At 39.8% G+C, this 27,834-nt stretch overlaps 2 protein-coding genes across 7 annotated transcripts in view; one reads left to right on the top strand and one right to left on the bottom strand.

The window, feature by feature from the left end:
- COLEC10 (collectin subfamily member 10) overlaps positions 1-27,834 on the top strand; it is a 397,848-nt gene that overhangs the window by 233,019 nt on the left and 136,995 nt on the right. For 3 of the 6 annotated variants that reach the window (XM_032468090.1, XM_032468089.1, XM_014560702.2), the window contains 2 exons: positions 15,634-15,772; positions 22,918-23,004. The gene's annotated coding sequence lies outside the window, so the exon portion shown is untranslated. Of the gene's footprint in view, positions 1-1,303; positions 1,422-3,190; positions 3,269-6,766; positions 7,399-14,221; positions 14,344-15,633; positions 15,773-22,917; positions 23,005-27,834 lie in introns of those variants that run through there. The other 3 variants (XM_032468086.1, XM_014560704.2, XM_032468088.1) reach the window with 3 other exon arrangements.
- TNFRSF11B (TNF receptor superfamily member 11b) lies at positions 263-27,294 on the bottom strand. The gene is made up of 5 exons (XM_006186472.3): positions 26,832-27,294; positions 9,010-9,379; positions 5,027-5,218; positions 3,201-3,425; positions 263-1,476 (listed from the first exon to the last, which is right to left on the bottom strand). Exons 1-5 carry the CDS (start codon positions 26,859-26,861, stop codon positions 1,088-1,090), a joined length of 1,206 nt encoding a protein of 401 aa, XP_006186534.2. The 5' UTR covers positions 26,862-27,294; the 3' UTR covers positions 263-1,087.

Raw genomic sequence — 27,834 nt, 5'->3', positions numbered from 1 at the left:
GCAGCAGTTATACATTGTTTGCACCATCTGTATTGTAAGCTTGACTTCAGAAGTTCTCCAACTTTAATGTAATAAAAATTACTTTGGAACTGTTAAAAATGTAAGTTTCTGCCTTTCTCCCCAGCATTTCTCAATAAATTGGTCCAGGAATCTTTATTTTTAACAATTCCCAGGTGGTCTTTATGATAAAAGGAAGGGAAAATTGTGAAAGCTCAGACCCATGAATGTCCCATTCAAATAAAAGCAAGAGGAAAAGCAATGAAAAATAATTTGAAAACTTTAATGATGTTGTTTATATAGTAAAAACATAAAATCTTTTAAATAAGGTACATTCAATTTCTCAGAGCATCTAATATTCAGATAATTTATATTTCATACACTTTCCAACATTAAACAATTGACTAAATAATGCATTTTCTACAAAATGATATTACAGCTTATACAGGTAAAAGTATATTACAAAAATACTCTACACAGGAAAAATGGCAGTACCTATTAGGAAATGCTACAAATGTTCTGTTAAAAAATATATTTTATCTCTTTCATTTGTCATAATAATAAACAGAATATATATTTTTCTTTCTAAAATTAAGTCTTACAATTTTCCTTCAGGATGGTAATATGTACAAACCTTATATATGAGTGAATATAAATAGCAAATACTATAATAGTGTTACAGATATTAGTAACTTTTACAGAAAAAAATGGCTTTCTAATAAAAGCCTCTAGTATAGCTGAAATCTCAATGCTATTTAAATTAGACATTCCCATATTTAGTAAGGCACAATGGAATCTAGTTTCTTATTTCCAGTTGAATTACTGCAAGCAGTAACAAAGGAAAATATAGTCAGTAGATTCTGGACCAGATTTGTCAGTTGGATAAACTATTTGGGTTTTATTAAACTTTTGGGGGAGATGTTAGTTAGTTCTTTCTCCACACCATAGTTTCTTTTCAGGCCCTGTGGCCAAATCTAGTCCTTGGTGATGAGAAAGAAGTCATTGTACCCCCCTCAAGTGCCTGAGAAACAGTTTACTCATTCATTCAATCTGGTCCATGGTGAGGAAACAGCCCAATGACCATTTCCGGTTATAAGCAGCTTATCTTTACTGATTGGACCTGATTCCCTATCATTTCTAAAAATAGCTTCTGATATAATCTGTACATGGTGAAGCTGTGAAGGAACCTGATGGTCTTCTTCAGACTCTGAATGACAGTTTTGGGGAAGTGGTGCGTCTTCAAGTGCTTCAGGGCGTGCATCAGGCCCTTGCGGGTGTCTTGGTCGCCATTTTTACTTCTCCACAGGCTGAGCAGCTTCAGGATCTGCTTGCTTGATTTGCACGTCTTCATTGTTTTCTCAATGTCTTCTGTCGAGACTTTCTTCCCCGGCAAGCTTTCCATCAAGCTTCGAAGCTGCTCGAAGGTGAGGTTCATGTGCCCAAGGTGCTTCTGCACACTGTTTTCACAGAGGTTGATGTCTGCGTAAAGCAAAAGCCCAAAGAGACATTCACATAATCTATCTAAAGTCACCATGAAACGAACCTGAGGCAAAAGTGGTTTCTCCAGAATGTCATACATTTATTTTAAGGACCTTCTCCTTTCTTTTTTTTGGGGGGGGGGGAGGGGGAGCTTAAGTAATGCTACTTATTTCTAATAACTAAGTTAAATATTTTGTGTTATAATAGGTAACATGCTTTCTATAGTCTAGGCATCCAACACAACTTTGTAAAAAGCCCAAATTTGGAAAATGACAGTAGAAAATTATAGACACATTGCTCTCAGTTTTCTAAGAAAATTTGGAGTAATTAAAAGCATAACCTTTCAGAAAAAAACACAAAGTCAGCTACTTTGTAATATAAGCTTTCATTACTTGATACCTGATATATGTGCCATTTGAAGAATTAGGTGCTTCAAATGGTCTTTAATAAATAGCACCAAAGGATTACCACCAAAGGAAAAGATCTGAAAACCCAATAATATGAGGCCAAAGAACAGTAGGATACCCACGGCCTAGAGAATAGTTCAGGAATGAGCTAGGACATAAACCTAAGAGGGAGTAAATAACGTTTCTCTTGATGACATGAGTCATTTAGTGTCTGTGCGCCCTAAGGCAAGTCAGTTCATCTTTCTTGGCTGAAATGTCCTCATTTATAAAATAGGGAATTCTGCCCCTTCCAATTCCAAGTCTCTGATTCGCTACTTCCCTTTCTTTTTTGCTTCGGGGCTAATTATACTTTCAAAGAATACATTTTGTTTGCCAAAAACAGAAGAAAAGTTTACTCTTTAGCACAAGTGAAAGCATTCAGCTGTCAAAGATGTTAGTCTCCTAAAATCTGTTGCCAAGTTTCAGATATTTGACGTTTCAGGACCGTGTAGGACGCCTCACTCATTTAACTGCACAAGAAGAGCAGGATGGATTTCTCGTTGACATTGTCTGCATTATGAAAACTCTCCCTTGTTTTTTCCAGGATGTCCTCCCAAAGCTAATTGAAGTCAGTACTTTTTCTCCTGTGTATCCTAAAGCTTATAGCCCACACTGGATGAAACTTACTTTTCCCCTATGGATTCTCTCCCATCATAATACACACACACACACACACACACACACACACACACAGTTCCTAAAGGAGATTCTTTATAACACTCTAAAACATGAGAGTGCTTGCTTTTTACTAGCTTTAAGCTCACTTTGTAGACTATATCTCATTTATTCTCACAACACATGCTATTAAAATGGTAATTTTAAAATAGGCTGCATTGTGAAGATTAATGAGAGGATATCTGTAAGACACTTAGAGGCTCTCTGGAGAGAATTACCAAATAAATACAACACAGTTTCTTGGTGGAAATGAAATGTTAAAGCCAAAGTGGTTAAAGAACTTCTAGACAGGCCAGAGGGGACTCTGAAAAAACTGCCAAGGGGTCCGGAGTCAGATTTCCTGAGGTCCAGTCCTGCATTTGAAATGCATTGTCTCTCCTTTTAGAGGGGCCCTTTAATAAGAAATTGGGGTGTTGAGGAGGTGAGAATAAAACCTTGTATAGCTGCTCAAGGAATAACGTCTCCAATGTCACTTAGTGAAAACTTTTTCAGTCCAACAACACTTCCCAAAGGGAGGCATCCACACAACTGAACAGACAGTCTTGTTTCTGTTTTATGAGAAACACGTATTTTCATTTCTTTGTTTATTTCAGGGCACCATACCTTGGATGATCTTCTTGACCACATCTTGGTCTTTGTTTTGGTGCTTCCATAACTTCAGCAGCTGGAAGGTTTGTTCTTGGGAGCTGTGTCTTCGTTTTATCCTCTCCACGCTCTCTGCATTTACTTTGGTGCCAGGCAAATTGTCTACCAGGACACTGAGCCAGTTAGGGGTAAGCTTTGTAGGGACGGCAAACCTGAAGAATGCCTCCTCACACAGGGTCACATCTAAAGGAAGGTGGGAAGATCAAGATTTACTCAACAGCTGGATTCTTGGAAGTCTAATGGATAATAATAATGATAATAATAATCATCACCAATACAGTTGAGTTTTCCAACATACAGCATGCTAAGATGCGAAGTCTGAGTAAAGTCAACCTTCTGTTGCCTGGCCTTAGTGACAGCTTGCCAGTCCAACTGGGTTTATGTCCTTTCTAGTGTTCTTTTAGAGCACTTTGTAGGGGAGAGTTTAACAAATGTCTAATAAGAATATAATATTGCTATAAATAACTTACAGCAAAAATTCTCTGATTTAATGTATATATTAACATATTTTAATATAACTACTAAATACTTATTAAAGGTTAAACTAGTGTCTGCAGGTTACTTCAAGATGAGTGTTTTTAAGGGAGCTTGAAAAGTAATCTGAAATGGGATATTATTTTCTGCACACACACAGACACATAGTTAACTTTGGGAGCAAGGATGTTTACAGATGTGTAAGCATACATTAAGTTGGAAAACAAACACAAGAACATGTCATTTAGAAAAGAGGTACAATGACCTGAGCGTCTGGGTGAGGTCGGTATATCAGGTCTGGGTTTGAATCCTGGCTCTGCCATTCAAGTTCACATGTTAACTTGAACAACTTTCACAATGTTTTTGTAAAGATTAAAAGCCCATATAGCGAAAGTACCTGGCCTATAGTAAGTGCTCAGTGAATGACAGAAATAAAATTTAAAATGAATTAAAGTAGAGAGAATGCCAAAGTTAGAGGTCACTCCTCTTACTCTTGCTTCCCTCATTCCATTGTTTAATAAGAAAGCAGAAAGGCTGAATGACTTAGTCTAAGATTTTGACTACACAAGTGAAAAAATGTTGGAACTGGGTTTGAATCTTAAATCTCTAAGCCCACATTCTTATCTTTCAGATACTTCTGTGTTGCACAAAAAGATATTTGGGGTCAAGCTGGTAAAATGCTAAAAGGCCTGTCTTCCTTGGTGTGATGAGTCCTTGGCAGAAGGTCTGAGATTAGACTGGTAGTAGGTGAGGACGCCAATCTGATTAGTGCCATCACCTACACGGAGCGCATTCAGATAGCTCCCTGACCTGGAGCTAGTGACCTTTCCTGAGTAAAGAGGTTAAGACGAGCACAGGAACTTAGAACTTAGTAGTATGATAGGAACAAAGCCAGTTTTGTATTTCTGATTGTCATCAGTTTATGTCACTGTGCTTCTTATTTGCCAGTTTTTACTTTGGCTAATAATACAGATACTCTTAAAAGGGATAAAAATGCTTAACTTGAAATATTCTGCAATTTGGACACTGATGATTTGGCATTAAACATAATTACTACTCCACCCCTTTCTCCATAGGTAAGATTCGATTCAAGTGTGGAAGGGACAAAGTGTCAGAGATTGGAGCATGACTGAGAAGCTGGGGACTTTTTGAAAGATTTTGAGTTGTGGCTTTAGCAGTGATGTACAGAGAACAGTCTTAGTTGGTTAAAATCCAAGAAAGGGAAAATACAAGTTTGACTAAGAAGGGCTGGAGAGTCTTGTATTCAACTTAGAAGTGGTACAAAGACTGATATTTTGAAATATAATTACCTATTCCGCATTTGTGAGTCGATTCACTGTTTCCAGAACATATATTATCAAGCATTGCATTTCCTTTCTGAATTAGAAGGAGCCCCAATGCACTGCAATTTGTGTGTTTTCTACAGGGTGCTTTAGATGATGTCTCATTCGAGAAGAACCCATCTGGACATCTTTTGCAAACTGTATCTCGCTCCGGGGTTCCTAAAGAAAATACCAAGCCATTTAGCGAATTCCTTTCAAATACTTTCGCAGCCAATACCATCTTAACAGAGTTTTGGAAAGACTTTTCACTTGGTTTTTACTGCTCCTATTATGTTGCAGAAAACTTCAGGCATTTTCATTTTTCACTTCATTAGATAGAACAAAACTTCTACAGTCAGCCCCTTGGGCAGTCTCCCCTCCTTGTAATCCAACCACAAATTTATTTTGCTGTTACCTACAAAGCACACAATGTGAGAGAAAAGGAATGAAGAGAAGGCTATTCAATTAGTCCTGCCTGTGCTGAAGTGTCAGTGGGATCTTGTTGTCAACCGTGTTCTCCACACACTTACTTCTGGGAAATCCTCACAATAACAGCCGTGTAACTGCTATAATATTCTTCGAAATCAGTACCCATTGAATGCTGCATCGTTAAATTCCAATCACCTGCTGAAGTTCTTTCTTTCCTGAATCCTAATTGTGCAGCAACTCATAAGCATGCTAACCTCGAGAAGTAAAAATTTACAACATTATAATAAACTTTTGAAGGTGGCAATAAAGTTGGCTGTGGACTCAAAAGTGTAAGCCTGCAGTTCCCTGGTAAATGGAAGATAATGTACCATTTGCTTAAATGGTTGCATTTTAAAAGAACACAGTCGTTAAAATTTCAGGGAAGGGTGACTGTGAGGGCATTTTATTTCATGGTGGAAAGATACTTGGTAAATGTGGAGAAATCTTTGGCAGGAAAACTTGAACTAGTCAACAACTAAAAATGCTATTAAAAATAAACATCTTCAGACCCTTGACTCTATACTTGGATGGCTCATATGTTACAGTGTATTTGCATATGAAAATGCCTCCATCTAGTGTAAGCTAGTTGAACAGATGTAGCCTCCACAGGCCGATTCTGGCTTATGCCAGATGCCAAACACGAAAGGGACAAATGAAAGCTACAGAAAGTTAATGAACCTCATTTATTAAAACTTTCAACCTGCCATCTTATTGTCTCCTTTACCAAAACCAGAAGGGAAAAAAAAAAAAAAAAGCACGACGGGTTGATTTTAGTTTCTTCTCTGACTCCCTTTCTTTTCTAAAGGGATTGATGATGCACTGACCAGTAAAAATGACAGTGTTGGCAGAAAAAAAAGAGAAGAGGGGACCACGCTTGGAACCTTCACACATTAAATGCCATCTGCAGGGATGCAGTGACATCATCTTAGGAACCACTTTACATCCCTCTCCTTAAATGGGATCCAACTCCACGCCAAATTCTACAGTATCAGAAGCAGAGATATTTAGACAGAGATTCCATGCTATTCTTTCATTGCTGCTATTCTGGAAATAAATGGTCTTGGACATCTGGATCCAAGGCTTCCTTTGCCAATTGCATTAAGAAGACTCTTATCATTCTTCACATACACATTGACGGCTTGGGTCTCCTGCGTCCCAGTGAGAAAGTCATACGTACAAGATATTCTTTCAGGTATTTGAGACTTTAAAGCTCTTTAACAAGAGGAATCCAAGAATTATAGAAGGAAAGTTTCTTAATATATTTGGAGGCTTTACATAATGACCTCTCTGAACAGGACTTCCGTCTTTTATGATTGATAGGATTTCTTATAAGAAAAGATGTATCCATCTAAGTAAATGATTTTGCCTCATTAATATCAGCAGAAACATAAAAGGTATAATCTGGCAGGTAAAGTGTGAAGTGCAGCAGCCAGAGGAGTTCTGCTTTTCAGTTGAGAATTTACCATGCTGGCCATAAGCAATTACAAAAAATTACAGGATTAACAGAATGAAGTAAGTGCAGTTGATCCGTGAACGGTGGTGGGTTAGAGGCACCAACACTTGTGCAGAGGAAAATCGCACTATTAACTTTACAGCCAGCCCTCTGTATCCAGGGTTCCATATTCACAGATTTAGTCAACCGGGACTGTGTAATACTGCAGTATTTGCTACTGAAAAAACTTTGCATATGAGAGGACCAGCGCAGTTCAAACCCGTGTTGTTCAAAGGCCCCTGTGAAATAGGGAGAGGAGACAACCTAACTTCAAAACAACAAAGAGGAATGATTACTAAATACTTCCTAGAATAACACTGCAGAATCTTGCCTTCTCTTTAGACTGGAAGCCTCTTCTTTTCCATGAGGAACTACTCTGTAGGTTTTTCAGGACAGAGAGGTAAGTAAATCAGTAACTGTGTCCCTTTGTCCCAAGTCTTCAGTCTACCTGCTGACTTCATTGTACAAACAGAGTTTCATGCTTATGTGAGAAAAATCCTTACTATTTCCATTATTTTTTCAAAACTTTGTAGTTTCTGAGCTGCATAGTTCCTGCTTAATTAATTTGTGTGTATATACAACTTACTGAATTGAATTAAGTGGATTTGCTTTTGTTGGATGGGCTTTCCTCCCCTACAACTTGGCTTAGCTTTTGAGTCCCAAAGTATCATCCAATAAAAGCTAGGAAGTGTCACTGATTTGTCCCTCAAATACTCATACTAGAGGCATTTTAAGAGACTGTCATGCAATTTGCACCTTCTGTGATTAAATTTATAAAATTCTCAACTTAGTAGGTTTTAATTTTTGAATATGTTTCCTTTGTATGCCCTTAAACCCAAAATTTCTTATAGTAATTTAGGTTCTATATCACAACTGCTGAAAGTTTAAAAAGTTACAAATAATTAGCACCCTCCAAGCCAGTGGTTGTCAACCAAGGGTGACTGTGCTGTCCAGGGGACATTTGACAATGTCTAGAGACATTTTTGGTTGTCACAGCTGGGGGAAGACTGCTCTTAGTATCTAGCGGCTGAAGACCACGAATGCTACTAACCACTCTGCAATGCACAGGACAGCTGCCCACAGAAAGAATTATCCAGCCCAAAAATGTTAGTAATGCTGAGGCTGAGAAACATGGCTTCACACTGGGTAATTGGAACCTATACTGACTGCTGCTTCCTCCAGAAAAGTGAGTGAATACTCTTAATTTTCCCCAGGCCAGGAGAAGGTGCAGACCACACTGAAGCTTCGTGAATGTAGTTATAAAAAAAAAAAAAAAAAAGTGTGGGTTGCAGCAGCTTTAAAAGATTCAGTGCACACTGGCCTTAACCTATGCTGTTCAAAATGCAAAAAGGGAAAGTATTTTTTTTTGTAGACAAGTACTTACTCTTGGCTTGACAATCTGTTTTGTCTAAGATAAAGAGTAAGTTCGTTAAGAGAGGCTGCTTTGTCGTCTTTATCCTCCCAGTCACTCAAGTCCCTTGCCAAAGGAAAAACTAGCTTCATTTTTAATCATGAACTGCATTTCCCCTAGCCATTCTCATTTTTTACATAATTAATTATAAACTACTCATTGTTAGCACTCCAGAGCCTCATTAATATCAGCATAATTACTCTCTTGGTATCAATTAACATTTCTGATGTTTGTCAAAAAGCACTGCAGTTTGAAGCTGTCCACGCCGAAGCGAAACTCCGAGGTGTAGATCAACTATAAACAGTGCAACTCAGAGTGTGTCCCTTTAAAAAAGAGCAATCCATCATGCGTCTCATTAGAGAGCGATCTGCTGCATTTGAGATTTGTCACTAAATTGCCCCGTGGGGCAAAGTGTTCCTCTGAGGAATGGTTCTTTGGCAGCAATCCAGACACATAGTACATACCCAGCAGGTTCCATTACCTTTGCAGTTTTCTGTCCTGTAATGTCATCAAGACAAACGTGTTCCCTTAGACTTCCCCTACTACCTGACTTTATAGGATGCTAATTAATTTGGCTGCATGTTGGAAGCTGATACGTACCAACTTGTAGCACTCCAAACCCAGGGGGACAGCTCCTGTGCTTCAGGCAGAACTCTAGCTCCAGGTAGCGCCCCTCCACGCATTCGCACACGCGGTTATGGGTACGATTGCATTCCTGCTTGACGTACTGCAATTCCTTGCACACTGGGCTGCAGTACAGACACTCGTCGCTGGTGTGCCATCTGTCTGTGTAGTGGTGGTCAGGACAAGGGGCACACACAGTCTTCCGCCTTGCTGTGCAGTGCTGTTTTAGGAAGGTGCCGGGAGGACATTTGTCACACATCAGCTGCCGAGAGGTTTCTGGGTCATAATGAAGGTACTTTGGAGGAAAGGTTTCCTGGGTGGTCCATTTAATGGAGAGGTCCAGGAACTAGAAGAAGAAAGGGAAATTGTGGCATGTTAGCATGGAAATGGGGTGATTATTCTGTGCAAAAGCATTAACCTCAAAAAGTCCTTTACCACCTGAAGCCTTATGTCCTTCCTGCCAACTGAGCTACAACCACAGAAAATAAATTCAGAAGCCATCATTCTTCTAAGTAGCTTAATCTCAAAGACAAAGATGGTGATGGCAGCAAGACTTAAATCCAGCTCACAGATGGCTGGAGTGGAAACTCATCAGAACAGAAATGATTACACTTAGATGCACTACTAAATAACCCACGTGCCCTGAGCGACACTTCAGCTCCCTGGGCTTTAGGATTGTTGCTAGATTAGTGAGTTGGGCAGACTGGTGATTCTCAGAACAGCTATACCAGAGTCACCTAGACTCCTTGATGAAAGTGTAGATTCCTGGGATTTACATCCCTAAACATTTCTGATTCCCAGGTGTGGAGTTGTTCATACTCAATAAATATTCCTTCATTGATTCACTTGATGATAGTTGATAGTTATTGAGACCTTATTTTGTGCCAGGCTCTGTTCTAGGCAATTGGGATACAGGAGTGAATCAAATAGTCAATAAACTCTGCTCTTGAGGAGTTTACAATCCAACTGGAGGAGCAAGAAAATAAATAACAAATTACACATAAATTATATATTAGAAGGTAAATGTAGAAAATGAGCAAGTCAAAGAGATTAGAAATACAGAGGGGAAGGTGGAGAGATTACAATCTTTAAATGGGGTGATTACAGGTAGCCATATTTAGGATTAGATAATCTCTCTTTAATGTTCCCATTCTACGATGTAATGTGAATTCTGATCATTCACTTACTCATGCAACAGATATGCACTGAATGCCTACCGGAAATATACCAGGAGTATGCTAGTGAATAAGATACGATCTTTGTCTTTGTGACGTTTATAATCTACTGGAAAATTCCTAGAATTTTAAGACTGACATTTCCTCCAGAACATCATATGGCACAGTCTTGAGTCTCATTAAGGTGAATGATGTCTAGAAAATTAAATGACCACCTCTCTTCAGGTTAACTGGGAAAAACTTCAGGAAGCAGGCAGGGTTTCAGAAGTTCCCTTCTACAATGGCGGAAGAGGTCTGTGCGGAGAGAAAGATTTTGCGGGCAAGAGTGCTACTTGGGAGGGCAGCTCCAGATGGGCATTCTGTCTTGTATTCCAGATCTCAAAAGGTCTTCAAGGGAACATTGAAGTAGTTCCTCACACTAATTAGAAGAATCAGCGCATGTTTGTGTGTAGGGGTGGTTTGCTTGGTTTTTACTGTTTGTTTTGGGTACAGGGATCAACCCTGACTATTTTCAGGCTTTGGGGAAGTGGCAGGCCAAACACAATTATTTTTTCCAAACTCTGCTTTGCAGAACTCAGGAAATCTCACAGAAACCTTTGACCCAAGAAAAAATGTGCCAAGCTTGGGAGACAGCACTCCCTTTTGAATTTGGAGAGACAAAGGTGAAGAATGGCCTTTTTCATAAGCATTTGGGCATTTTAATAAGTAACTCCATTCACTTCTATTGGGACATGACAAGCGTCAGGGCTGTCCGGACCTAATATGAACTGATTAACCAGAGGAAAAGAATAAAACATCTCAACAAGGGCCGTGGACCCTTTAACTGAGAACAATTTTCAGAGGGCTGTGATGTCAAGGACTCTTAACCAACAAAAAGTAGACTACAGGGCAAAATCAGGGCTGCTTCTGTGGTCTTTTCAAGACACCCTCATAACCCGAGGGTTTCTGGGGAAAGTATGTTCTTGAATTTCCCTGGGGCTTTTTATTGGCTCAGAGAAAGTGGGTCAACATTAGGAGAAAGAAATGGACCAGTCGTGGGTGAAAGCTGTGGTTTGGTCTGGATCTTTCAGAAAGAGATGGAATCTATTCATTCAACACATAGATACTGAGCAACCACCGTGTACCAAGTGTTATAGAAGAACTTAGCCTACGGTGACACAGAAGACAAAGACCCTCTTTGCTTTCAAGCTGCTCACAGGCTAGTGAGAAGGCAGAGAGCAGAGAAGGGAAGAGATACATAATCACAAATAATGATCAGTGTTTTGAAGGAAATGAAGCAAGATGAAGTGGCTTTGTCGCTTGATCTTGATCACTTGACTATATCCTATTATATCTTTCAAGGCCCCTTGTGTGGGTTCAGCTCCAGTATTTTAAAAATCTTCGATGTTAGGGAATGAAGTTTTCCTGATGTCACTTGCAAAGACACATGAAAGCAATGATAAATGCCTTTTTCTCTTGATGTTCACTTTCGATTTCCTGAAAAGCTACTTTTGAGGGTTCTGTTCTTCCAAGAAGCCTGGCTCAGAGGTCCAGAGTGATGCCTTTGTTTTGCTCCCTACTGCTGAGTGAGCCCCATCCTGGGAGGGCTAGCGGTCCTGGGGCTTCCTCCTGCCTGACTTCCCGTCACGCTCCCCCTCCCCCGCGCCAACACGGCTCATTTACTTACCAGCTGACCCTTTTCTCTCCTACCAAGAAGTGATGAGGATGAGATGGGAAAACCCTACAGATGGGGCTTATGTTCCTCACTAGAAGCAGCCACACAAATAGAAGATCTGACCAAGAATACTGATGCAATTTGTATTTTTCTAGGCAGTTGGACATGACAGTGTTGGTTTCCTGAAACCATGCTTTGGAAATTAGTTGCCATTTCTTCAAAATACAGGGAAGCTGAGGTGAAAGGAATCCACAGAGGAAAAAAAAAAAACAGTAAATCAAGTTGACTTAAGGGTTAGAAAGCAATTATATTAGTGAAGGTCATTTCTCCTAGGCCACCACAAGGAATTATCATATATATTTTTAAAAATTGGAGGGCCTTAAGAAACTGCAGACTTGTTTTCAGCAAGTTCTATTGGGCCTTTGTGTTTTACTTGAAAATCTTCCACTTTGGTAAAAAAACAGAACGCTGTGTGGCCAAAATTGGATGCTTATGTCTCCGTTTCTGGTTAGCCCCAATTCCCTCACAGAATTTCTGGAACCAGTTACTGGACAGAGGATGGGCAAAATTAATACATCTCTTCATCTCTGTCCTGTCACTCATTTGCTTCTGCATTTCCTGGAAAAGCAATGAAAACAGATGCCAAAGGAGGACAGATCATCATAACATTGGCTCTCTCTCTCCTTTGCCAGCCGGTAATATTTAAAGCCTAAGAAGAGTTCAAAAGTATTTTTTGTGTGAAATGCATAACCACTGCTGAGCAGATACTCATGAAAAGCCAGGACGCGTGCGAGGGTTCCTCTGCAGAAGCATAAAGTCCTGCCGATAAAAGAGGCCACTCTGTTTGGGGGTGTTTTATGCTTGACTCTTTCAAAGAAAAAGTAAATGGAATTTTCTCACCATTTTTTCATTTCCTCTTCCCATTCCCTATCTATTGATCCTTCGGTGTAGACCTAATCCTTGAAGGAAATCCCAGAGTTCTCTAACCTAGTATTTCCCACCAGCCCAGAATCCTTGCTGAAGCCACCCTTTCCCACTGCCATGCCTCTTTTCTTGAAAAGACACTTAACTTAAGGCTCCATCTCTAATAGCTTTGTCCTTCTCTTCACCTTCCTTTTTTTTTTTTTTTTTTTATGTTGGGCAGTGTTAAAGAATATTCTATTTCAAACCCATCCATCTTTCCTCACCTATCAAACATCAGCAGGTGATGGTAGCGGGTGAAAGTGGTGAGTGGTTTGAATTAGTTGTTCTCCAAAGCGTTTTCTAGCTCCACTATTTTGATATGCTGCCACTATAATAACATCGCCGGGTTCAGTAACCACTGAACTTGGAAACAAATGGTTTGCTCTAGCCCCCTCCTACTTCTTATTCCACCCTGTTTTATTTGTAAAACACCTTTTTACAAACGTACTTTGTTGTACTCTGCTTCACTTGATTGTGCTTCGCAGAGGTGTGTTTTTTAACAGCTGAAGGTTTGTGGCAACCTGTGTTGAGCATCTGTCAGTGCCATTTTTCCAGCATCATTGCTCACTTCGTGTCTCTGTGTCACATTTAGGTAATTCTTGCAATATTTCAGACTTTTTCATTATTATTCTTTTTGTTGTGGTGATCTGTGACCAATGATCTTTAATTTATTATTGCAAAAAGATTGTGACTTGCTGAAGGCTCTGATGACAGCATTATTTGACAATAAAGTACTTTTTAATTAAGGGATAGACATTGTTTTGTAGACATAATGCTATTGCACACTTAATAGACTATGTTATACTGTAAACACAACTTTTATATACCCTGGGAAACCAAAAAGTTCGTATGATTTGCTCTGTTGTAATGGTCTGGAATAGAACTCAGGATATCTCTGAGGTATGCCTATAGTGTAGAACTCTCTTACCAGTATGCAGTTTTCAGATTCACCCATCCCTTCCATTCTCTCCGTAAAACTGGTGGATGCCCTGGCACCCTAAATTCTCAGCCATGCCTTTTCCTTTAGCATGCTGTCTCCTGTCTGTATTCACCAGTGGAGATGCATGCTTAGCAAAAGTCACTTGTATGTTTGCTGCTGAATTTGTTGATGCTCATTGTATACATGTATCTGTATATGCTGCCCTTGCAATTATAGTTAGGGGACTCAATTAACTATTATGTAAACCAGTAAAGATGGGTGTGAAAAAATTATTTTCCTATGAAAAGTAAATTGAATGGTTAGGGGATGACTTGATAAAAATGAGGCAAGAAAAAATGAAAACAAAACAAAAAATCCTGCCATAGAATCTGGAGTCACTGAAACAACTATGAAAACAAAAAGGAGAGAACATCTGGAAGGATTATGTAGTCAGTTTGTTTCATAAATGTCTTTCAGTTCCAAAACTGAAGTGGACGGCCAGTACGTTATAGATAAGGGTTTTGTAAGAAAGACAGTGTGGGACTCCAGTCCGCTAACACAGATTCCAAGAAGAGCCTTGGATATCTCTCAAAACACAGGTGAATGAATGTTTATTTAAATGTTTTGAGTCAAAATAAAATATTTAAGATATAGGTATTGATAATTTTATTATTAAATGCTTTAACTGATTTTTTCGATTAATCACATAACTCTTAGTCCCAAACATAAAGTTTCTAATGAAAAGTCCTCATATTTAAGAAGTACAGTGATGTGGTGGTATGTACCAGAAGCAAACATGGGCAGTGTGAAGATAGGATGTCTATTCCATTCTAACATGTGCACATTTAATCTCTACTCTGGGCCAGGCAGTGGACTAAAACATAATCTTTATAATATTTTGGTTTGTACCTACTTTAGGATGCATTACCATTATCATCGTTAAGCCTCGACCAGCTACAAAAATGAGCCTTAGAATGACTAACCATCCTAGGTCACGGTAATCAGTGGAGGCAGAATTAAAACCCAGAGCATGTGCCATTGAGTATGATTTTTGGCCAAATCCTTTAACATTTACCAAATGCTCTCACTTACATTACAGCCTCCATGCATAGTCCAAAAGTAAGCCTCCAGAGCATAGAGATAGGAGATCATGTGAGATGAACCAAAGCCTTCCCCAAGTCCAGATGAAGTGACAAGTTTTATTTCTTTGTGCCGACTAGTGTCCAGAGGCACTGAGATGGAAATTTCTCAGATGACAAGTGATTGGACTACAGCAGTCTACCCGTGTATGCTGCTTCTTAAAGGACACAAGAAGAGCACACTTCCTCCAGCGAGGTTATTTTTGAATGATGCAATGCAGCCAATCCCATACTACTGGGCTTACTCTCTGGTATGCAGAACCATGAGTGACCCAGTGGGTTTCCGTTTATGGAAAATTCATTAAAAGGTGCCCACGCAAAGCTTGAAATAACTACTTGGTTTGGGAGTTCCTTTTGTGATCCCTCGTCATGATCTTCGCCGCAGAGAACTATTTGAGGACTATCCAGAGTTAGCTAAACTTCTGGTCAGTTTGGAAACCATGCCATTTTATAGTTCGTCTTAGCCAAGAAAGGAAACATTCAGGATATATATCGTGGTGAATGTCCTAAAGATCTCTTGTAGTGTAAAGTACATACCTTATTTAAAAAAACAAACAAACAAAAAACTCTCTTCCTATGAAGATTAGCTTATTTGATTTTCTATAGTCTTAGAGTGAAGTAACTTCTTCCCTTTTTCCTCCAATAATTTATGTTTTCATTCAATCAGCAAACATTTATTGAAAAAACTACTAGGCTCCGGAAATATTGCTAAGCGATGGTGTTGAGTAAGTTAATGCTCCTGTTTTGTAGGCATATTCATCCAAAGGCCCAGCCTGATGTAAAATACTCCTAAATCACTGCAAAACAGTCGGAGGTAGAAGAGAGGAGAAAGAAGACCAAGAAGAGGCTCGACAGGTCAGAAATGATAAGAGGCCAAAATCAGACAATGGTAAGGAGAAGGGATAGATACGACGTTAGCCGATCGCAGGGGGAGGCTGGTACTAGAAAGAGCAAGTGAAGAACGCGCCCATGAATTCTGATTACTCGGTATGTGGCGTTGCCATTAAGTACTGACAGCAGAAGGAAACATGAAGGGAGGAAGACGGTGAATTTAGTTTGGAACATCTTCCAACTATGGGACACAAGGGGTGATGTCTAGTGGACAAGTAGATACATGTATTGGGTATTCAAGACAGAAATATAGCTGAAGACACAGATTTCACGGTGGCAAGCATGTAAATGGCTCTAGAAGCAGAGAGGTAGGGTGGCATTAACCAAGGGTATTGTATACCAGCAAAAGAGATTAAATGTTAACCTGTAGGACTTACACACATTTGCAAGATGGGATGAAAAGGAGAAGGTTAAAAAAAAAGTAGGACTATCATGGGAAGTTTCGAGAAGAACACTAAGTGGATAATGAATAATAAGTTCTAGTAAGTGCACAGCATGGCCATTAGATCTGTGTGAATTAACAGGAGCACGTTCAGCTGGGAACCTGTGTACCAGGGTCCCAGACTCAGTTCGACCAGTAACCCTTGGTCAGTATCTTACCTCTGAAGTGCGAATACCTATTCCTGTCCCATTGCTGTATTTCAAGTAAGTAAAGGGACACAAGTAAACTTGGTAAGGAATACGGTTCCAGACAAGTGTCAGTCCTCACATATGCTAATTGCACAGGAGGTGGAAAATGGGGGGAAAGACTCATTTTTGGAGACACTTCGAAGTTTCTTGTTCAGTAGGAAGTAACCCACCTAAAATGTGCCACAAGTTGATTATCTATACTATTCTTAATCATTTCCCCAAAAAAGCATCTCTGACATGTTTTTAAAATCAGTTTCAGTATCTTTCCAACCTGTATAACTTTCTTGGTCTAAGTGAAATATTTCAGCTCTACAGATTAGCTTAGAGGGCCCTAGAAAAGTATTTGTTTCCATACACCTTAGATGGTGTACGGTGTCTTATACCTAGCAGGTATTCAATATATTTAATTTTATTTTATTCAATTTGATAGATAAATTGAATACCTCCGATGTGTAATTAGGATTACGCGTAATGCTATAGACGCAGATAAATACCCACCAGGTAAAGGATAAATTTTCAAGGACGACCTCAACGTCTGCATTTTTCTCATCTGTAAAATGATAGTGATGACAGAATTTGCCTAAAGGAAGATTTTTTTTTTTAAAGCAGCTTTCATTTTGCTTGGCATTTTGCATGCACGGTTCTGTTTGTATTTAGTTTCCCTTTTAAAAGTAAATGTGTGAAAAAAGCAGACAGATCATCTGAGAGGTTTATCTGCTGCTGCCAGGTTCCCACCTGAGGCTCTGCCACTGCTTAATAATTTCCACAATAGCCAGGATCAGGTCTCCAGGTAAGCAGAGCAAATGCATAAAATCTGTTCATCTATTAGGAACTGGTTTGCTGCCAACAGCTTTCACTAAGTAAACAGGGAAAAGGAAACACAAGCAATTATGATTTATTAGATGAATCCCTGGGCCAGATTTTACACTTTTGCTTCCCTTGGGGCTGAAGAACTGTCTCCAGGTAAAAGTTAATTTTAAATGTGGTTTTTTTAGTTCCTTTCAAGAAGTTTCTTTTAGTTGTTTGGAGGCTTTTAAAAATAATTAGCAGTACCTTGTGTTTAGAATCAACCAAAAACACCAGGACAGGTTTATTTATGATGTTTTTTGCTGCTTCAGAGGAGTTCTACAGACAATTAACATTTGATAGATTAACGCATAAAGGAGAACATTGCTGAGAAAAAAGAACTTGTAATGCAGGTAAACCTTCAAACTTTCCAAAGGAGATACGTAAAAATCTCTTATATTTTGGCTCTCAGAGCTGAGTATTTTTTTCTCTCGGACTTCTGTTCATCACCAGATTTAAGATATAACATCAGTTCTCAAAATTTCAACTCAACAGCAGGGCTGGTTGCAGTTTCTCTTATAATTGTGCCCCTTCAGGCCCACTTCACGAGCACAGGGCCCACATTACTACCTCAAACTTTTCCAGCTACAGTCCCTGGCAGTTTGGGCTCAGAATTGGCAATACATTTTAGTATGTTGCCATTTTTTTAACATCAGTGTTTAAATTCCGTTTTACTTCTATAGTGCCTTTCCTTGAAAATAATACATTGCTCACATTGCCTTATGAATCAATTTAGTTGCTAATGATGTAGACTGAAGCCCAATTAATCCAATATATGGTTAAGGGCAGCTGGTGAGAGAAAGTTAGAAAAGATCAGCCATGGTGGTTGTGAAATGGAATAGAAAGTAGAAATGGAAATGGACTAAAATAGGGTGTGAGTTGAACATGTAGACATTTACTGTGTGCCTACAACATGGGAAACGTCGTACTGGAAGCTCTGGGTGGTATGATAAATAAAAATAGCATATATATTATAATATTATTACATGGTCCATTCTATACTGAGCCCTTTCTTCACTGGCTATTGTTATCCATCCCCTCCAGCCACCACTGAGGTGACAGTAGGATCCCCATTTTATAGATGAAGAAACTGAGTCTCAGAGAAGTTGAGTGACTGGTCAAAAATCACAGAGCTAGTACACATCTGAGCTGGGATTCGAATCTAATCCTTTCTGAATCTAAGCCTTTAACAACTGACTCTTTCCTCTGGGGACCTGTGGAGTTACCAGGGAGACAGGCATATAAATGATCACCTGTGACACAATGTAAACTTCAGTAAGATCTGTCTTTTGTCCATCGGTCCATCCATCCATCCATCCATGCCACCCTCTGTCTATCTATCTATCTATCAGTCATCTGTCCTGGTGAGTAAATCCTCTTCTCTGTCCTGTCCCTAAAATGCAGCCGCTCTCACACAGCCTCTCTGGAAGACGGCCCTGTGAGACTGAGCAGTCAGTCACACTTTACACGAGCAGCAGCTTCTCAGTAATGCAGCCCCTCGAATTCGCTGTCCTTCCTCTTTGGCTTACTCTTCTTTTGCTCACTCCTGCTTCCCTAGGATTGCACTTCCTAATAAGGAATTAATATATAAAGTGTTTGCCTCGTGGTCTAAATCCTAAGGGATCTGGACTTAGAACTCAAGTCTAGTAAGGAGGCCAGGACCCCCTCCAGCTGAAGGAGGAGCTAAAAAAGGGTGAAAAAATACATTGGAATCACTTTGCCCAAGGATGTGACTCTGAGCTCCATCCTGGGACATCCTTAACCCCCGCAGAGAAGAGAGCTCCAGTTGAGGGAACCCAGAGGCTTTGCTCTGCTTTATGAATGTTTTTCAGTGAACTCAGCTGCTAGATGGAAGCTCCCATAGGGCAGAAAAACCTTCTCAGCTAGGTCACCTTAGAAAAAGTTACTTAACTTCTCTGAACTTCAGTTTCCTCGTCCATAAAATAGATACCAATCTCTGCATCAGAGGATTTTTGTGCAAATGAAGGCTGTTGTCATTGCCCTTTGTCCAGGACTTAGGATGACATAGAAATTAATGTCTGGGACATGGCTGGTTGGCTGTGAAAGAGGGAAAGAGAAACAAATGTTGGGGGTCATATACAGGTTGACTAGATGCTCTAATTTGGAAGTGACTTAGATCATTTCAACTCCCAAGTCATTATCAGAACTATTCACACCCCCCAACCTCACCCCTCCCTCCCTTGCCAAAGGGGGCTGGGAAGTACAGTCTTACCATGTTTCTGGAAGGGAGGAGAATGGAGGACACTTACAAACAGCGCTAACAACTACGTCTTTGTTCAATAGACAGCACTCATACTTTCTAGTTGACCTTTATTTTAGCACAGTCTAGTTAAATTTTCCCCCTTTTTACTGGATATTAAAAGAAAAGACAGGAAACAGAGTGTGGGATCAGAGGGTTCTTTCAGCCCGTGTAGTACCCCAGTGGCGTATTTAATGGTCATGCTAGCCTACACATGGCCATACTTACTCCAGCTGAAGGTTTGACATTTATTCCAAAGAGCAGTGTGCAGTCGTCAAGTACTTCCTTGTGAATGCAAATTCAAAATTCTGCTCAAGGAGTCTAAGAAGATTGCTGGTGACCATAATTATACCTCTTTAGTAAGTCCTGAGGGAATGTCTTGAACTGGCTTCTAACTAAATAGAATATGAAAAATACACGCATTAACGACTTCTGTGAATCCTAGCTAAAGACAAAAAGGGCTTGTTTCAGAATGAAAAAATAGTTTTTCGTTTAAAAGAATAACCTGGGATCCTAAAACACAGAAGTCTTACCACTTAAAAGCAGGTAACAGTTCAAAAGCTGCTTCCTCTTGTGATCTCACTGACTTGAACAGAATTTCCTATCAGTGAAAGTAACTGGGCAGAAGAAACGTTAACAATGGCAACAGAATATGTATTTTTTAATTTCGTTAGTATATTTTTTCATAGATAAATAAGTCCATTTGATTTTTGTATGTTTGGAATATTAAGTGATATATAATCAAAAGGTTTAATTCATTTTAATGACAAAAGCTTAAAACTAAAGCAGACCTGCCACATAGCACCTGGTCCAACACCCCTAATTTAGAAATGAGCAAAGTAGGATCCAGAGAGGTGAAGTCACTGACTGGACCTCAGAGCCTAGAGCAAAACTGAGAAATAAGATCCCTTGTCTCTTGTCTGCTGTTGCAGAGAGAGGTCTTACTGTCACTATGCCCCATAACTGAAATCCTAAATTACTTCTTGTTTGTGGTGGTGGTGGTGCCAGTTGATGGTGGGGCGGGGGAACTTTCTAAAGAATAGGGTCTTGATATCCATATTTTTTCCAAGAATAAAGTAAATAGGGTTTCTTTTTTGAATAAGAAAGTAACATTACATGACAAGGGAGATTTGGGGATCAAAGATCAGAGAAGAAAATTGAATTTACCAAAGGCAGTCAGAAAGCTTAGATGAATTACTGTCTTGTTTTAAATCTAAATTCATCTTGACACCTATTTTTCTATTTTTATAGTTGATTATTTAAGAGGCTCTCACAGAAAATGCTTCCAAGGTGCAGACTAAATTGAAGTGAAAATCCTAAGGCGACTCTTTTTTAGTTTTACAGAAGATGCTTCAAAGAAAATTAAACAATGTTTTCACAGTATTAAACCTATAAGACTAAAGAGATGAATTTTTTAAAATCCCACTAAGAAAGTAATAAATCAGGGCTTTTGGGAGCACATGACTTTTTTTAGAAGGGCTTCAAAAAGAACATTTCCTTTCCTCCTTCATCCTCTGTCCATTTATGGTCCGGCTGATTCAGGTGCTTCTGAGAAATTGGGGTGAAAAAAGAGCTACCCAAGCACCTGGGAAGTTATGTCACCTTGGAGCTGGCAGGAACCATTTTAGTGTGTCTGTAGACTGTTCTGGCCTCGGGAACATTCATTTAGAGAGGCCAGGTAAAAGCGAGAGGGAGCGGGTACCACGCAGCTTCTTACCTAATGTGTTGTAACACTATTCTTATCCCTTACAACTGTCTAAAAGAATTCTTTTTTTAGACTTTCTATGCTAGTTACCCCAAAATAAATATTCTGTGGTAGTGAGTTCCAAAAACTAATTACATGTCACATAAAAATACTGTGTGTATTTCAAGTTGGCTATACCTCACTCTTTCTTCTTGCACAGATAGTTTACAGATGTTGCTAGGATTTCCGATTGACTAGTTCCTGCTCTTGTGGGTTGCTAAGTTTGATTTTGATTTTTGTTTTCTTTTCTAAACATGGCTGCTATTACTGTTTGTATCTGCATTTTGTTTACCTATCAGCATCAGAAATGCACTCTGGGGCTGCTTCCTCCCCTCCTCTCTTGCCCTGTGAAATCATCTGTCCCTATAGCTTTAAAAACCCATTCTTACGCTGATGACCTAGATTTTTTAATCTTCAGTCCAAGTTTCTCCTTCACTCTGAACTTTTTCTAAATCCAGTTGCCTGTTTGACATCTCTCTTGGTATATTTTATGAATGTATCAAATTTATTAAACCAAAAATGGACACTTGATGGGAAGGTCAGGAAGGGGGTTCACCTGACGTTAGGTAGCACCTGCAAGGGTCAGTATTATAAACCTGGCTCATTTTTTCGCCCTCTTAAAAAGGGACCCTTATGAAGGTATTGCTACATACCTTCATAGTAGAAAGGGACAAAGGAATATTTAAAATATTGGTCAGGTGGGTAGGGTGTTATATTTTTAAAAGAGATCAAAGCTCATGTTAGAATGTTAAATCTCTGACAGTGAGCTCAATTCTGTTGGCGTATCCATGGAAACCAATGGTAGATTATACAAACATCCTAGCACATCTCACCATAGCTCCTTTGACTCAGCAAACACAAATTTAGTGTCAGGCACGGCGGAGACCTGGGGGCTATAAATATGAATCAGATGAAAACCTGTGTTTGCAAAGAGCTCATATTTTGTTGACCACAGGGGTAGTGCTATCCCCTAGAAGTTCTGGAAATTTGTGGGGGATTTCTGTTGTCACAACTGCTAGATGTCCCAAATAATCAAGAATAATCGCATGTCCCACACACTTTTAAATGTCCTATGGACGACTAATATAAGTGCTCTAAGTAAAAAAATAAAAATAAAAAACAAAAAAGCCCTGTTTATTATTATATGAACCTGGATTCAAATTCCATTATATATATACATATACATCTATATATGTATATATATACATATATACATATATATATGTATATATACACATATATACATATATACATATATATGTATATATATATAAAGTGATTTTTGCATGATTTTTATACATATTGAATTTTCCAGGAATTTACAACATAAAATTTGATAGAGGGTTGTACTTTGTTTTGTGTAAAACTTTAGCGAGATTTGTGTACCATTTCAAAAAATCACAACAACAAAGCCAACACTGATCATGGTTTTGAATACCAGTGTGACACATGTGCTCCTGTCTTTGTTCCTCTTGGTCTGTTCATGGCAATTCTACATAAAGATGCTAACATATCACCACTTCATTAAGTCTTCTAGTGAAGCTTATTTTATTATAAATTACTTTCCTTTTATTTCTCCTTTTTAGTATAGTTATGCTGGTATACTGATTTTTTTTTAATTCTATATGTAGGTAAAATATATGTGCTTTAAATTTCATTTCAGGAGAGCAAGGGACTTGTTGTTGCAAAGCATATGTTTTAAAAGTGGATGGAAGAAGTCTGATCTGATTGAGAACTGCTCGTCTACCAGGTAAGACGCACGCACACACACACACACATACACACACACACACACACACACACACACACACACACACTCACACACATAAATGCACTGATGATGTAGGCATCTCGGCTCGTAGTAGCAACATCAGGGGCAGCCAGGCATCATCAGGCAAGGCCTGAGTAATGCAAACATAATTTTTTATACAACGACTCTTTCTCTGCAGTATATTTCCCAGTCTTCTGTTTCTGGGCTGCAAAGGAGAAACTCAGGCTAAAGGAAATGCTACTGGCTAATGAGATGCAGAAGGAAATAATGCTTTTCACAGAAAGCTTTTAGGAAAAGGGAACATGCAGGCAGGGGGGCTGAGGGTTGCTTAGAGCAAAACCCAGCTGGCAAGTTAGCGGTTAGGAGAGCAAGAACACTGGAGTGTGTTGGTGCCCCTTTGACAGACACCGCCGCAGCTCTCCTTCTAGAACTAAGTGGATAAAGCATCTGGCACAGAATGCTCTCTTCCCCTACCAGTGGAGTTTGACAACTGTGGTTTTAACCTAAGAAGTAAAATTAAAGACCAGATTGAAATTAGGAATTGTGTGGATGGTTGATGGGTGACAGAAGCCAGCAAGGTTGCTAGGACAAAAGTTCAGGACTCTTTTGGACTGAGTGTATATACGATTCTCCTACAAACTTCAGAGGGATGATTCTCTTAAATTAAACAAACAGGAAGGCTAGACAAATACACTCAACCACTGGGAGAGGGGGAGGAAACCAAAATAAACAACAACAAAATGACAAAAAATCAGGAAGACAGATATATCAGGCAGTTGTCCTGAAAAAAAAAGCCATCTGTGACCTCCCACTCCTTCACCCCTGCCCCCTACCCCAAATCCTAGGAACATAACATTAATTCAGAGCTTAGCTTTGAGAAGGCCAATAAGTGGTTCTGGCACTCCATGACGGGCAGTTTCAGCCACCAGTTAAAAACTCAGTCTAGGCCAGGATGTTCCCAGGGTATCAGGAGGCATCTTGGGCAACATGAAAGAAATGACTAGGAGATGTGACTGCCTCCCCTTGCAGAGTCGGTCTCTAACTGCATTAGTGAGCATTCCAGAAAGCCCAGGACTCCGGCATTAGTCCTAATGACCCCCCCCCCCCCCACTGCTTGCCTGCCAGCATACTCTCTGCTTTTACAGAAAGAATCTAAGATTCTACTTGGCCAAACAATTTTACCTTCTTCTACTTCTTAGATTCAGGATGCCTTGATTTTATCTCCAACAGTGAAACATTCTAGTCCTCCTTCAAAGCAGTAGTCAGTGGCCATCTTTCCCTCCTCTGAGCACCATCAACACTTTGTTTATATAATTCACTTGGGTCTAGGTCGTCCTGCAGTTATCTGTAAGCGTGAGGCTATAAGCTGGTGTTACTATGGGACAGGAACTTTATGTGGTTATCTTGCATGTGTGCATCTTATTATCTCTATTTTGTAAAGGAGGAAACTAAAACTCAAGAGAGATGTAACTTGCCCACAATCTTTTATCAAGTAGTGGTCCTGGTGTTTGAATTTTCATCCAAAGAAACCAAACTCATAGCTACTGCACAGCAACTTCCTTTATAAGATCCTGGAAGGCAGGATCTTTTCTATTCCCAAGTCACCTAGTACTTCTTTTTCTATTATTCTCACTATACATCCAATATCTGCCTTCTCCATTAGGCTCTGTGATCCATGGGGACAGAAACGGTGTCTGTGTTTTCCATTCTGTCCCTAGTGCCCAGTGGCATACCTGGTACAAAGGACCAAATACCTGTAGTGCTTCCGTTTCTTAGAACTACATCTTGATGATTACAAAAGGGCATTTGTATGATTCATGTGTCAGTACAAAGTGTCCGTTTCCAATCATTTATAAAATAAAGTCAATCTCAGAAAATATACAAAGGAAAAGGGAAATTTTCCTATTTAAAGTATTCACTGTGTTTAAGACACAATAAAAGTTTTCTCTTTTGATAATGCTGTATCATCTACAATTAGTAGGTGCTATATTACCTACATACATATCTATATCCATATACATGCCACATATCAAAACATTTGTCTGTTTAGGAACACTTATTATTAGGTACATATATAATGGCAATTCCAGAATTTAAAAACCACTGATAATATGTTTATTATTAATTAAATCTCTGACAGAATACAAAAGGCTAGGAAGAATAAAAATGTGCCCATGTTAATAGAAGAATTATTTATTCTGGCCCAAAACTAGAATAAGTAGATCAATTGTGGTGTAGCCACACAGTGGAATACTATACAGCAGTGAAAATGGGTGAGCTTTTGTACATCCAACAGTGGAGGTGATATCACGGTAAAACCATAAGTGAAAGTAGCCAGACACACACAGAAACTACATAAAGTTCATTTATATAAAGTTCAAATACAAGCAAAACTCATCTATGGCATTAGGAGTTAGAATATTGATTTCTCAGGCCTTGGCCATAGTGATGACAGGGAGGAAGCCCAGGAAGCTTCTGGGATGCTGGAAATGCAGTGTTGCTTGATCTGGGTGCTGGCTCACAAGGTTCACTTTGAGAAACTTCAGTAGGCACTTATGATTTGTGTCATTCTCTCTAAGTGTCATGCTTTAATAAAGCTTCACGTTTTAAAATGTTCTCCATTCTCTCCATATTGGTGGAATAATGATATATGAAAACACACAACATATATGTAGTGGTACATAAGATTAGCATACTTCAGTGTGGACTTGTGTTAATCTACCTCTTCTTCAGTGACGTTGCTGTTTACTTATTTCCTTATGTCTGTGTATCCCATAGATACAAGAACTGATTGGGAGACTCCCTAGCCTCCCACCCACTATTTGTGGGTTGGACATTGAAATTCAAGCAGTTACTGCAATACTTTCAAAAACATACATGTGGCTTAAATATGGATTTTCCTATCCTTTCATGAATGTCTGATTCATATCTCAGTGTACTCCACACTCTGGTGACATAAAGGAAGTAAATCATTGATCATAGACTAATCTACATACAAGTCTTATTAACTTGATTGGTTAGAATTTAAATTTAAAAAAAAAGAGCTAAGTTATAGAAATTCCTTTCTTTTCCAAATAGTATGTTAAAAATAACTTTTAACCTATTTAGTGCTAAACCTTAATTATTTAAATATATTTTAAAATATAATTAACATTATCTCACCATATTCTCCACATTATATTGAAGTTGAGAACTGAAATAACCCATTTTAATAATAAAATGTTATTAAATTTTACATTTCACAGTAAAAAAAGTGTGTGTGTGTGAGAGAGAGAGAGACAGAGATCTTTTCTCTGGTGCCAATTATTAAAAATTCTCCATAATATTTGCTTAAATGGGGAATGAGCCTAATGATGTATCATATCATATTCACTGCATCCAAATTTTATTCTAATTATAATAGTTTTAAGAAGGCTGACATCTCCCACTCTATTCTGATCATAAGGGACCACTTTATTGCTAATAATAATAACGCCCAAGTTAACTAAGTAAAGATGGAGTAAATCATCTGAGATGAAGAAAGACAATAAATAAAATGGATAAAACTCATTCAAATAAAAAAGGTCCAGAGCTCTTCTCTCTTCCCCATAAAACCAGCAGGAACTTTCCAGTGTAAAAGGACACCCTAGGAGAAGCACAACCAGCTTGAAAAGAGATCTGTTCCAACCTGACCCAAATCTCTGCTGGAAGAGGGAGCGAGTTGAGCTTTGTCCCCATCAGTCCCCTGGGAGGTGGGGAGACCGGCAGGCAGGCAGCCTGCCCAGGCACCCGGGCATCAACGCCCGCGTCGCCGGCCAGGGACTTACCACGAGCGCGCAGCACAGCAACTTGTTCATTGTGGTCCCCGGGAAACCTCAGGCGCTCGGAGGCGGCGGCGGGGCGAGCGCTACGGTGCGACTCCGCAGCCGGTGCACTCATCACGTTATATATAGTGTCCGGGCAACAGGAAGTTTCGGCTTGGCTTTTGATCATTCATTCCCTATCTGGACCAAAGTTTACACCTTTCTTTTTTAGGAACCTTGGGCGGGAGCAGGGACGCGGGGGGAGGGTGCGAAAAACTCCGGGGTTAACGCTTTCAGAGCCAGGGCGGAAAGAAGCGGCAGGAGAGGTGGGAGTAGGGGGTGGGGCGGGGATGTCTGGCCCCCGGGAGGGAGAGAAAAAAAAGCCACCCGGCTGCGGAACAAGGCGGCTGCTGTCTCCGCGCGGCTCTGAGGTTTCCTGGCCCCTTCCCGCCAGCGGCCTGCCTCCTGGCAGCCGCGACCAGCGGTGGGAGGGCCGGGCGCACGCTGAGTAGCCGCTGTGCCGGGCTCCTCCACCCTGAGCGTCCGATTCAGCCAAGATCCGGGCGATGCCTGCAGTGTGTTCCAGACACTGTGTCCCACTTTTGTCTGACCCCCTTCCCAGCGGGTTCTGGGGGCTCAAAACACAAGCGTTCTTATTCATGCACTGCATTGTCTCAGAGCGCACAGTTAGGGGAGTTTGCAGTCATTAATCAACAAAGTTGCATAAACCATATACAAGGAACTTCTCTTAACTTACGTGTGTTTAACAGGTCACTGTTTGTTGTCTGGGGTAGACAGTCAGGGCAGGAAAAGCCTTGCAGGCTGGGAAACACCTTGGCCGCTATTTTCTTGGTCAGCACCATCATCATCAAAGGGTTATCGGTACCTTAGTGTCTTACATACTGAAATTCTGGAGTTGCCTCTTCGAGGTCTTCCCACTGCCCCCAAGCTGTTGGTGGTTCTTGCCTTCCCCACGGACTCCCACCACCAGCTTGTCTGGAAGTTGGCTCCAACCACGTCTAAAGTG

Source organism: Camelus ferus, chromosome 25 (genome assembly GCF_009834535.1).
Source record: "Camelus ferus isolate YT-003-E chromosome 25, BCGSAC_Cfer_1.0, whole genome shotgun sequence".
Taxonomy (NCBI): Eukaryota; Metazoa; Chordata; class Mammalia; order Artiodactyla; family Camelidae; genus Camelus; species Camelus ferus.
The sequence above is the reverse complement of the archived record's forward strand: the minus strand, read 5'-3'. Positions and strand labels throughout refer to the sequence as shown.

Excerpts from the sequence above, each read along its gene's own strand:
- TNFRSF11B (XM_006186472.3), bottom strand. The coding sequence starts at position 26,861 with ATGAACAAGTTGCTGTGCTGCGCGCTCGTG. Across the intron at positions 9,380-26,831 it reads TGCTGTGCTGCGCGCTCGTG|TTCCTGGACCTCTCCATTAA; the intron begins GTAAGTCCCTGG and ends TTCTTCTTCTAG. Across the intron at positions 5,219-9,009 it reads GTTTGGAGTGCTACAAGTTG|GAACCCCGGAGCGAGATACA; the intron begins GTACGTATCAGC and ends TATTTTCTTTAG.